This window comes from Juglans microcarpa x Juglans regia, chromosome 3S (assembly GCF_004785595.1).
Source record: "Juglans microcarpa x Juglans regia isolate MS1-56 chromosome 3S, Jm3101_v1.0, whole genome shotgun sequence".
Classification (NCBI taxonomy): Eukaryota; Viridiplantae; Streptophyta; class Magnoliopsida; order Fagales; family Juglandaceae; genus Juglans; species Juglans microcarpa x Juglans regia.
Genome location: NC_054599.1, coordinates 8,721,744 through 8,734,429, shown reverse-complemented (window position 1 = coordinate 8,734,429; position 12,686 = coordinate 8,721,744). Strand labels below are relative to the sequence as shown.

Below are 12,686 nucleotides of genomic sequence, written 5' to 3'. Positions count from 1 at the left end.
AAGTGAGATGAGAAAAATAAGCTTAGAGAGTATATATTTTTTAAAGTATTTTCAGATAAAAGAAATATATTCTTTTGGTAAAAGTTTGAGCTCAACCTCTTGTGTAAAGTTGGTTCGAGCTATACGACGATCAGTTGGGCTGTTATATCTTGCAGGAGTCAAGTCAAGAAAAGTTCTACTGTACTGGTTAATTTGAGACTTTATACACTACAGAGGGCTTAAATTTCCTTAAAGAGAACGATAATTCCGTGCCTTAGTCCAAACTGGTTTCATTTGAATATTAATTTCATTGTAATTTTTGTTATATTATTGTGTATTTCACTAATAATTTTAAGGAGAGTTCAGATGGAGCCTACAATTGAAAAGTACACGAAAAGCAGTGGACATCTTAATAAGCCATTTCAATTTGTTGAAAGGTGGTGGTGCCAATAGGCATATATGCTATAATAAAAGTTTGTTTAAAAGTTATACTCCTTTTAAAGTAGAGAAAGATATTACACTTGGTGATTCTAGTAAAACCAAGGTTGTTGGGAGTGGTGAGGTTGAACTGAAATTTACCTCTGGGTGTATTTTGACACTTAAAGATGTATTTTATACACCGTATATGAAGAAGAATTTGATGTCAAGTTTTTTACTCAACAAAGTAGGTTTCAAACAAACTATTAAATCTGATAATTTTGTTATAACAAAAAATGGATTTTTTGTGGGCAATGGCTATATTTGTGATGATATGTTTAGATTGAATGTTGAGCATAAAGCATCGAATGTTTCTATTTACAGGCTTTCTTCTTTAGATTTTTGGCATGCACATTTATATCATATCAATAGTAGATATGTTGCTATTACGAGTAGTTTAGGATTAATTTCCAAACTAACAAAGGATTTTCACAAATGTAAAGTTTGTAGTCAAGCAAAAATTACAAAACGGCCTCATAGAAGTGTTGAAAAAAATACCAAATTGTTAGATTTAATTCACACCGATCTTTGTGAATTTGAAGGAATTTTAACTCATAGAGGAAATAGATATTTTATCACTTTTATTGATGATTTTTTAAAATATACGTATGTTTATTTGTTAAAAAATAAAAGTAATGCTTTTGAAAAATTCAAAGAGTTCCTCCATGAAGTTGAAAATCAATTTGGTAGAAAGATTAAAAGATTTAGAAGTGATAGAAACTGAGAGTATGATTCAAATGAGTTTAATACTTTTGTTCAGTCCTTGAGAATTATTCAAGAAACTACTGCACCATACTCACTTGCATCTAACGGTGTAGTTGAGAGAAAAAATAAAACGTTGATTGAGTTGACGAATGCTATGCTTATTGATTCAGGCGCTCCTTCAAGTTTTTGGGGTGAAGCAATTTTGATTGTTTGTCTATTTTAAATAAGGTGTCTTACAAAAATTTAAAAACTACACCTTCTGAATTATGGAGATGGTATAAGCTAAATTTGAGATATTTTAAAATTTGGGGTTGTTTGGCTTTTGTAAGGCTAGCTAACTAATCCTAAAAGACCCAAATTGGGTGTTAGAATTACCACTTATATCTTTCTTAGATATGCAAAAAATAGCACAGCCCATCGATTTTTTGATATTAAAAATAAAGTTATTTTTGAATCAAGCGATGCAATTTTTCATGAAGAAAAATTTCCTTTCAAATAAAAAAATAGTGGGGGTCAAGTATTTAGAAAAAATAATTTTTCTGAATCAAGTTATTCTACTCCTTTAAAAAGTGAAGAAATTTTTGAGTTAAGAAGGAATAAGAGAGTTAGAATTGAAAAAGATTTGGTCTCAACTATTATATTTACAATATTGAGGAAAATCCAAAGAATTTACAAGAAGCTTTAGCATCACCTGATTTTGTATTTTGGAAAGAGGTTGTGGATGATGAGATGGATTCACTAATTTATAATAAAACTTGGAAATTAGTTGAATTACCACCAGGTTGCAAATCCATAGGGTGTAAATGGGTCCTTAGAAAAAAATTTAGACCAGATGGAACAATTGAAAAATTCAAGGTCAAGCTAGTTGCAAAAAGTTTTAAACAAAAAGCCGACCTTGATTTTTTCGACACTTTTTCTCCAATTACAAGAATAAAATCCATTAGATTATTGATTGTCATTGTAGCAATTTTTAATTTAAGTATTCATCAAATGGATGTTAAAACAACTTTTTTAAATGAAGACCTAGATAAAGAAATTTATATGGATCAACCCGAAGGCTTTGTAGAGCCTGGCCAAGAAAGTAAAGTGTGTTAGTTGACAAAATTTATATATGGCTTAAAACATACCCCTTATCAATGGCATGAGAAATTTAACTCTTGCATGATTGAAAATGGCTATAAGTCAAATGAAAATGATAAATGTATTTATCATAAATATTGAAAAAATTCACATGTTATTATTAGCCTATATGTTGATGATTTATTGATATTTGGTTCTAATTTGCATGTCATAGATGAAACAAAAAGCATGATTAGTAACCATTTTGATATGAAAGATCTTGGTGAGGTCAATTTTATTTTGGTTATCAAAATTACCAAAACATGTGATGCTATTTTTCTTGATCAATCACATTAGGTAAAAAAATTATTGACGAAATATAATTATGTTGGATGCGAGCATGTTGTTACTCCTTTTGATTCTAGTGTTCATTTATTTTCTATTGAAAATGATGATGATGTGATTAATCAAGAGAAATATACTAGCATGATTGGGAGTTTACGTTATGCAACTGATTGTACTAGACCTAACATTAGTTATGCGGTAGGAGTACTTAATAGATTTACTACCAAGCCTGGAAGAGACCATTGGTTTGCAATGGATTGGATAATGAAATATTTATCCGGTACAAAATATTATGGCTTGTTTTATAAAATGTATCATGCTGTACTTGAAGGTTTTAGTTATGCTGATTGAAATACCTTGTCAGGTGATTCACTTTCAACTACTAGTTATATTTTTACCTTGGGTGGTGGTGCTATATGTTGAAAGTCTAAAAAACAAACGATTATTGCTAGCTCAACCATGGAAACTGAGCTTATAGCTTTAGCTTCAGCAAATGAGAAAGCAAACTGGTTAAGAGATTTATTACATGAGATTCCCTTATGGGAAAAACCAGCTCCACTAATTTTAAGTCATTGTGATAGTACTGCTACTATTGGTAGAGTACAAAACCGTTACTATAATGGTAAATCTAGATCCATAAGAAGAAAACACGGTACTGTGAGATCTTATTTGACTAATGGTGTTATTAACGTGGATTATGTTAAGTCTTGTGATAATCTTGCAGATCCACACAAAGAATGGAGAACATACGAAAGCTTTGGAATATTATTTTAAGGCATTAGAACGAAACCATTTCTTACCACAAGTTTTAAATAATATGGCCGTGATCTGTCATTACGTGCGACTATCTCCACTATAGAAAGAAAAAAAAGGAAAGAAAGAACAAATCCGCTAATACTAATAACTAATAAATACTAGAAAATAGGCTTTTTACATATCATATTTATCGTGTCCAAAACAACAATTTTTATCAGTTGTAGCAAATAAAAAGTAAAAAGAAAAGCCTTGACAAGAGAAAGGATCTGGAATACATCGAGGGGAATGAGATTAAAACCCATAAATTCATGAGTCATGTATGAGGATACCCAACCTGGAACCAAAGATCCTGAGAACCAGGTTCAATGAGAAAAACGAATCATATGATGGTCGTAAAAAATGCACTATTGATTTTATTTCTCATTCCTATTATGTGGGTGCATTATCCTGTAATGTTGTGGAGGATGAATTTTTAGAGAAACTCTTAATAAAATTTTGTAGCTCTTATAAGTAGGGTGTAAGAATTACAGGAGCACCCTTGACAGATTTCACCTATATAAGTGTAAGAGTAGGGCCACTCTCTATGAGATTTAGGTTTATTCTCAAATACACTCATGAAACCGGGATTAGCACAAGGCCGTAATATGCTAGCTAATAAAGCTTATGTTAACACCCGGGTTATTGTATGTGAATAATAATTCTTTATTTTTCTTAAGCAATCATAATTCAAGTCTGAGACTATTATTAACTCTAGAGTAAAGGTTTTTATTTTATTAAAAGGTTCAATGCATAGCATACTTTCATGATACACAATAATTATTTTTTGTCTGAAAGTATCTCTCTTATATATTTTATTATTATTAAAAATAGTAGGGAAAATGTTAGTTTTTTTAATAATAATTTTTATTTTCGTTAGTTTTAGTAGCCGTTGGTTAACAGGCTTATTTTAATTGAGCCGTTTGTTATGGCCTTTAGTTTACTTTATTGTTTTTCTTCATTGTATTTGATCGTTAAGACCTCATTAAATTCTGGACGTTGGCTCTATTATGTTTTCTTCCCGTTATGTCCATTACGTCTAGAGTCTCTCTTTGTCCAGGTTATATATTTGTTTGGTCTTTTGATACGGGGGTGGCGTTTTACTTGAAAAAAATGAGATAAGAAAAATAAGCTTAGAAAGTATATATTTTTTAGAATATTTTCAGATAAAAGAAATGTGTTCTTTTGATAGAGTTTTGAGCTCAACCTCTTGTACAGAATTAGTTCGAGCTATACAACTATCACTTGATCTATTATATCCTAAGTCAAGAAAAGAAAAATTCTACTACACCGGTTAATTTAAAAATTTGTACACCGTAAAAGACTTAAATCTCCTTAAAAAGAATAATATTTTCTTGTCTCAATCTAAATTGATTTCGTTTGAATGTAAATTTCATTATAATTTTTATTATATTATTTTATATTTCACTAACAAGAGTAATAACTCATCATTTTTCTTTTAAATACCGACACGTAACTCATGCACCCTATGTTACTCTTTTAACCATTTTTAATTTACTCTTTAAATAATCTAGTTTGGAGACGGTATTTTTTTCTCTTTGATTATTTCTTTAGAGACGGTTTTAGCATCCAAACATGCCCTAGTCAGAATATCGGGGATTGAGACAAAAGGGGAAAAATATGAAAACGTACAAAAGAGAACAAAGCAAGGCAGAAGAAGAAAAACATCGGCCAGATCCTATAGAGCCCCATGCACAAACGTCAAACCTAGTTTCATTATTTAGTATTCATATAATATTGCAAATATATTAACAAACATGAACCAGCAACTGGTAGAGGACTCTATAGGCTCTGGCACATAATACAAATATAAACTCAAAAGGGAGAAAGGAACAAAAAAAAAAAAATAATATATATATATATATATATAAAAGCCAATAAGATACCTATACAACCACACGTACTGGCCACTCGAAGAAAACCTGACAAAATGTTAGCTCCAAACGTGAATTATCTTTCCTCCTTTTCTTTTCCTGATCCCTAAGCAGAGGAATTACAGTCTAACAGTCAGAAGTACACCATTTTCTTCCTTAGATTCTGTTTCCTTTCTGGAGTTTCTTGTCTTAGCTAATTCAGTGAATGTAGTAGAGACATCTGACTCGTCGGATGGCGTGCAGGAAGAGAGAATTACAAATTACAAATAAAAAATAAAAATGAAGAGCAAGAAGGCTTATGCAGACTTGCTGCAGCAACTGCAATCAGGATTCCTGTCATTGGGTACTGCGTGTCAACCCAGCTCGTGTCACATTTCTGCACAAAGTAGGACTCAGTCAACTTCTAATATGTTCCATAAATAATGGTAAGTCTCTGTCCTTATGGTTCATTTCTTGGGTTAAAACTTTCGTGGATGAGTGCAATATATACTTACAATGTACTATTTTTTTGATAGGTAAAAGAGGTTTTATTGATCCACGTAAATAGGCAAAGCTCGAGTACATAGGAAGTATACAAGAAAGAGCCTAATTACAAAACTACATGCAACGGAGAGTAGCGTAAAACAAATATACTTTTGAGTATAGTGGAAAACAAATTGGAGAAAAAAGGGTCTAGGTTATTATTTTTAAATTATCAAACCAAACTTTCGGTAATCAAAACATTCTGAACTATGTATTTCAAAAAGCTAAAACTTCATACACGTTAAATAAAGTCATGCCAACCCCACCAAACCCTTGCCTGAAACCTTTTGCACAGCCTTTATCTAGGTCAGACACGATTCATTGGCAAAGTTTTTTTTTTATTGGCACTAGGTGTCCAAGAACAGCGTCCCGACTAATCCCAAGGGTGTACAATAAGCAATCCAATAATCATGATCATTGTGGATGCATAATTAATTTCAGTGTCAGAACATGTTGCACACATCATAACAAGTCATTGTAGCATAGTGGTAACTGGTAAGTATTCCGAACTTATCAAAACAAAAATGTTGCACACGTCAGCTAATAAAAATAAATATTTTGCTATGTTATAATCACTTACGAATTTCTCGTTTATTCATTGAGAAAATAAATTTCCTGCTAATTGACACAAGGCAAACACACTACTTATGTGGAAACTTGTCATAACAATTACCATAAAAAAGTATTTGCGTGCAGACATTTTTTTTTAAACTGTAATGGGTCTCGTAGTAACTGGCATGTCTACACAGCAAACTTGTAAGTAGCAAAATTATGAAGAGTCATCATAGACTCAAAGCATGGTGAACCATGGAGAGGATGGTGTTTGACTGAGGTAAGTGGGTCATATGGGGTGGGACTACGGAAACACATAAAGAAGAGGATAGGACACATTCAAGCAAGATCAGTTTTGAGGTGGGTTATGGGTCCAAAATCAAATTTTGGCACGATCTATGGTGTGGCAATGGAGCATTCAAAGAAGCTTATCCAAAATTCTATGGCATAGCAAGAATGAAAGAAGCCTCAATTGCGGACCTCTTAATCCTATCCAAAGGACCTCTTATAATCTTCAGAGATGCACAAGATTGGGAAGTTTATGCTTTTTCGAAGTTCTATGATCTAGCATACTCTAACCATATGATGGGGGGAGCCGAAGACAAGATCTTTTGGCGCCCTTCTAAGAAAGGGAAGTTTGCAGTCCGCTCTTATTATCAAGCCAAGACCACAAATAATAAAACTTCATTCCCATGGAAGAGTATTAAGGCACCTCAAAAGACAATTTCTTTTGTATGGACAACTTCCTAAGGGAAGATCCTCACAATTGACAACCTACCGAAACACCACATCAGTCATGGATTGGTGTTGTATGTGCAAAAAGAGAGGAAAGTCCATAGATCATCTATTACTTTTTTGTGAGATTGCTACGACTTTGTGGAATGACTTCTTTGCTCTGATGAAATTAGCTTGGGTGATACTGAAAAGGGTAATTGACCTCCTAGCTTCTTGGCAACACATCCAGGGCTACTCTCATATTGCAACAATATGGAAGATGGTTCCAATTTGTCTATGGAGGTGTATTTGGAGGGAGAGGAATGAAAGAAGCTCTGAAGGTTGAGAGTGGTCAATGGATGAGCTTAGAAGTCTATTTTTCAATACTCCATTAGTCGATTGTAATTGATTTTAATGGCATGACTTTTCATGAATTAAATTACTAAGCCAACCTGAATGTAAGGCTCATTTTTTTACAATTAAAAATAATTAATATCAATAAATGAATAGGCGAAGCCCCAATACATGGGCCTTACAAAAGACAACACCTAGCCAGGAAGAAGAAATAGATAAGAGCAAGTCATGAACATTGCGCCACTAAAACTCTATTAAGGCTCATTTACAAGACTATACTGCTAAATTACAGGGAGGAAGACAACTTCAAAAATTTCAGGAACCAAAATCGAACATAGGATAAAAACTAAGGCTAAATCCACCTCTATTCCACAAGCTTACTTGTTCTTTATATCATTGTTATCTAATTTACACGTAAGTTTGTTAAGATTCATTTAATGGAATTAACAAAAGTACAAAATGGAAAGTGGATTTGAAAGACCAAATGAAAGTCCTCAGCACCTTAGTGGCAATTTGCGGGGGGACTGCCTATGAATATTTTCCGTACTTTATTCCTTTGGGCTATAGCTGTAGACTTTAATGGCCTAAATTTGCATGACTTTCTTGTTTCCAATATTACGAACTAGATAGGTTCTATCTCTTGTATACCATCTTGTGTACTTGAGTTTTGCCTATCCTTATTAATACTACCGTTTACTTATAAAAAAAAAAAAATATTTTCCTAGGAGTAAATTTAATTCAATATGTTGAGATAACAGTTGGACATATCAACAGGTCATTGGAAAGGGCTTCTCTACAAAACAAAAATTACTTCTAATGAGTAAGAGGTATACGTGATACCCCATTCTGAGTGATGAGTGTAGGCAGTGTATGGGTCCCATATTGCTTAAGAGGGAGATGTTATTGCTCTTTATAATGATTCCAATGGGGGCTCCAATTGTACCACTAAATAGTCATTTTAGAGGATAGGCCCATGTGGTTTGGGCCTCCCTCCGAGCATTACATAACATGAACAAAGAACAATGAAATATGAATATCTGGCTTAAAAAAAAAAAAAAAAACCCAAGATCAACTAGCCTTATTATTATTATTTTTTTTTTGGTATGGTGGAAACAAGTAAGTCATATATTGACTGCTAATCTAACAATTAGCAAACAACAGAAGCATGACACAGCAATGCATTGTGTAAATTATTCAATTAATTTAGCTGAAGGCATGACTTGAGGTAAAAATAAAATATTGAGAAAGTACCTGGCAGAAAGCAGCTGAGCACTAGTGACAGGACCCTTTGCATTGCCAAACCTTTTTGCCCTATTCTCGTGTTCTTTCTCTACACGCATGGCAGCTACCTCCTTTTCCATGGCAGCTACTTCTCTTCTCATCTTCTTTGCTTCAACTTCCATTGCCTTAGTCAATGTCTCTACCTTCTTTGCTAACATCTGAAAGCACCAATCAAAACCATATATTAACTAGAGGCGTAATTATAGAATAATATATCAGTTGGGACAAGAAATAAACCTCAATGGCGTCATCCTTGTCTTTCAGGCTTTGATCTTTCTCGTGGCCTGCTTTCCTCAAAGCTATGACCTCTTTTTGCAGTAACTCATACATAACCCCTGGGACGCTATCCTCTGTATCCACCATCTGGAACTCGTTTGGCTTATCATCCGAATTTTCTTTCCACTTATTATTCCCCTCGCCATCCTTTGTTCCCTCACAAGATTGGTTGAATGAATAGCTGGGGCTTGTTCCATTTAAGAGAATCTTACTCCTTTCCAAAGACCTTGTGCCACCATCAAATGATTTTGAGGTGCCTTTAGCATGCTTCAGTACTGCACTCGTGCTGGAGGACAAAGAAGAGGGCCTAAATTGAGAGGTTGGTGTTCTCTTTGATAAAAAGCCATTTGAGGTTAATCTTGAGATGTTATCAGCTCCACCAATGGACTGACGACGAGAAGGCCCATTGCTTGTGCTTCGTCCCTCTGGTGTACTGCGAGCATTACCAGAAGATCCTCTCAAACTCTCCTCTAGCACTTTTAGTCGTAAATGATATTTTTCCTACAAAAAATAAAGAATGTTCAACATTCACTAAAAGAAGAAAACATATGGCAAAGTTACTAAAGAACAAGCCCCGTAAAAGCCATATGATTACCTTTAACTGTGCTTCAGACTTTGCAGTTCGCTCGGCTATAGCAAGCTTGTCTCGAAGTTGCTGCATATCTCCCTGTAACAACATAGTTTGGTAAAAATTAGATAGAAACTAGAAAATGGTGTCTCAAAGAACGAATCGATAGAAGCTCAGTATTGAAGCAGAAGGAAATGAAAGTCAACAGTTACCTGCAAAAATCTCCGTTCTTCAAGCCATTGCTTCACAGGCATCACTTTGTCATTAGCATCCTTCCACTCATTTGCAACCACTACAGCCACTCTGTTTGCAGATACCTTAGCACGGGCCAGCTCCCGGTCAAGTGTTTTCCTTTCCTCCTGATGAACAAAAAAGTAAAACGCTACCAGGTTTAAGGAAACTGTCTGCTAGACGAAAACTATAGGTCAACATAAGGCAACTTCCAACATTGAGCATTCAAATATGTCAGGCACATTACGTTCATCTCCTGAAATTTTCGCTGATAATCCCTCACGGCATTTGCAGCCGCACCACCAGCAAGAACAGCCTCTTCCAACTCCCGAACAGTTTGAGTAAGCTTTTCAACCTCTGCAACCTTTTGTCTATGCATTTTGTCCAAAATTTTATTTTCTTCCTAGCACCCACAAGGAGTAGACATATAAGTCCATTCTAAATGTGCATAGTAAGAAAAAAGATTTCACATCCCAAGGTCCAATAAGCTTGGGTAAAAAGAACATACAAGATTTGGTTTACCTGGCATATTTCTATCTGCTTCATTAATTCCTGGTTTTTATTTTGGAGATCATCCACCAAAGAGGCCTTTGCCAAAGCAACCTGAACAGTCCTCTCAGCTTCAATTAAGGCTGCTTCTTTTGATTTCGTAAGACGATCCAAGGCTTTGTTATCATCTTGAAGCTTTGCAATCTGTAACGAATCAAGGTGACGAATCAACGACTGAACTAATTTTCCCTCTAATAGATTCTTTTTTTTCTTCTTCTTATGGTGACAGCAAGGAGATGTGAAAGAAGAGAGAAGAAAATTATGACTAAAATCTTTCCTGATTACAAGTCAGGATATCATAAGTAGAAGAAAAAGAAGAAGACAAGACATACCTCTTGCTTAGCCAGCTTGAGCTCAGCCTCCAGAGGTGCAAGAATGGCTTCAATTGGAGGCATATCATCATCCTTTTGAGCAGCATGAACCCTTCGAAGAGTGGCTTCAGCAGCAAACTGAGCTGCCATGGAAGCTTTCTTCTCATCGTTGATTTTCTTTATCTCAAGATTCTGCAAGACATTTTTTTGTCGAATAAATAGAGTTTTACAATAGGCACCAAATGACAAAAGCACTATTTAGAGAGGCTTTGAGCAATACTTTGCTTTCAAGAAGAGATTCTGTTAACTTCAGCTTCTCCTCAACCTTTGACAGCTCTTCAGTGAGCTGCAGTGTAATGAAAATACATAGAGAAACAAGGTAAGTATCAATTTCAATGGGAAAGGAAATAAAGAAAAGAATGACTGATCAAGTTTATCAAATTCGTGAAAACTAAAAGAGTCGATTACTTCAGAAACAAAAATTTTAGATACTTTCATTTCTGGATAATGGCCAATGCAATTCAAGCCCAAAACATTCAACTGTCTAGAATATCAAGCAATCTAGAGTCATTAATGCTATAAAGCACGCCAAAGAATTCAGGGAAAGTAAGTGAGATATTTATGCTGTTAGAAACAACTAGCATTGACACAGTAAGATAAGCAAATATAAGGTGCTAAATTGAGGCAGTAAGGGCAGAACTGTACAACCCATTTTCCAAAAATTAGGAGAAACTGGAAGTTTCTTTTGCAATTTTTTTTTTTTTAAAAAATACTTCAATATACAATCCCTGTGGTCTATATTACGTAACAAAAGAAAGCAAATAGTCCAAAGATATAAGCACTCTAGCTAATCAAACAAGAAATCGCGATCCTCCACGGGGGCTTCGAACCACTATCATAGCTGTTCCATATAATTACAAATCTCTGTAAATTGGAGATAAGTGAAGTAATGTTTAATGCGCATAGCAAATAGAAAAACCACAAATAATTAAAATATGCAACTAACTAATCTGTCGACGAGAAGGAAGAGGGGGATAAAGCACCAAAATTGAGGAAAATAGAAATGACCTCTTCAACGGCCTTTTCTCTAAGTCGTTCGGAGAACCTCAAGGCCTTTATCTCCGCCTGGGCCTCCCCCAACTCACGGTCCTTATCTGCAAAACCACAACCAAAAGAAGACGACTTATCAAACACGCATCCCAGCCAAATCAGCTCTAAACGCAGCAGATCGAACCGCATTCCGCACCTCGGACTTCGTTCTCGAGCCGATTGAGCTCGACCTTGACCGGATCCGACCCGTGAAGCAGGTTAAGGAACTCATCAGCGTCGAGGCTGGGCCTCACGGACGCTCTCCTACGCGACGAGCTCCTCCCTTCCTTAAACGATCCCGACACCATCAGCGGCCCCGGCGACGCGTGAGTGTACGTCGGCTCAGCACTGCCATTGCTGGCGTACGTCGTCGTCGTCGTCGCCGCCGTCTCAGGAGACAACACTCCTACTTCGGACACCTCCGCCATTATAGCCGATCTGACCGACTCCACGATTCCAGCAACTACGTATCTCACATCCAAATGCACCTCGTCCGCGGGATCGAAAGGCTAGGGTTTCAGATCAGATGTACACATAACATGACACAAATGTACAGATATGTAGAGAGAGAGAGAGAGAGAGAGAGAGAGAGAGGGAAGCGCTTTTTGTGAATACTTTCTGTGTGTCTCGCTAATGAGTAAAGAAAAGAGACTGGTTTAAATCCAACAGTGCAAGTGGTTAGTGTTGCTAATCTCGTTCTTGGAGTGTGTCAGTCAGTGTGAGAGAGACTGTGAGTGTGTGATTGAATCTTTTTCGAATAAAGAAATATGGGGATGGCGTTCACGCTTTGCTGTAAAGCAGAGCAGTGCGCTGCTGTTTAGTCATTAGTGAATGGTTTTTCTAAGAAATGATATTTACAGTTGATTGCGTAAGGGAGTCTAATTTTTTTTTTTTTTTAAATAATAAATATAAATTCAAATAAAAAAATTAATATTAAAAAAAAACCATAACATTTCTTAAAAAAAACTTGGGATTAGATTCAAAAAC

The 12,686-nt window shown here is 35.2% G+C and overlaps 1 protein-coding gene across 2 annotated transcripts; it reads right to left on the bottom strand.

Annotated features, from left to right (window-relative positions):
• Positions 1–5,075: 5,075 nt before the first annotated feature.
• On the bottom strand, positions 5,076–12,454 carry LOC121257235 (microtubule-associated protein 70-1-like). 2 transcript variants are annotated; one of them, XM_041158179.1, is made up of 11 exons: positions 11,857–12,454; positions 11,679–11,764; positions 10,891–10,956; positions 10,632–10,802; positions 10,273–10,443; positions 9,998–10,153; positions 9,732–9,878; positions 9,547–9,618; positions 8,913–9,452; positions 8,646–8,833; positions 5,076–5,492 (listed from the first exon to the last, which is right to left on the bottom strand). In XM_041158179.1, exons 1-11 carry the CDS (start codon positions 12,125–12,127, stop codon positions 5,372–5,374), a joined length of 1,989 nt encoding a protein of 662 aa, XP_041014113.1. In that variant the 5' UTR covers positions 12,128–12,454; the 3' UTR covers positions 5,076–5,371. The 2 variants fall into 2 exon arrangements, with proteins under 2 accessions (XP_041014113.1, XP_041014114.1); XM_041158180.1 differs by having other exon boundaries at positions 5,076–5,628; positions 11,857–12,452.
• Positions 12,455–12,686: the final 232 nt, after the last annotated feature.

Bases quoted from the DNA above. Each gene is read 5' to 3' on its own strand.
- LOC121257235 (XM_041158179.1), bottom strand. From the start codon at position 12,127: ATGGCGGAGGTGTCCGAAGTAGGAGTGTTGTCTCCTGAGACGGCGGCG. The intron at 10,154-10,272 runs GTAAACCAAATC...TGTGGGTGCTAG, and splicing joins AGCAGATAGAAATATGCCAG to GAAGAAAATAAAATTTTGGA. The intron at 5,493-8,645 runs GTACTTTCTCAA...TCTCTCTTCCTG, and splicing joins GCTCAGCTGCTTTCTGCCAG to CACGCCATCCGACGAGTCAG.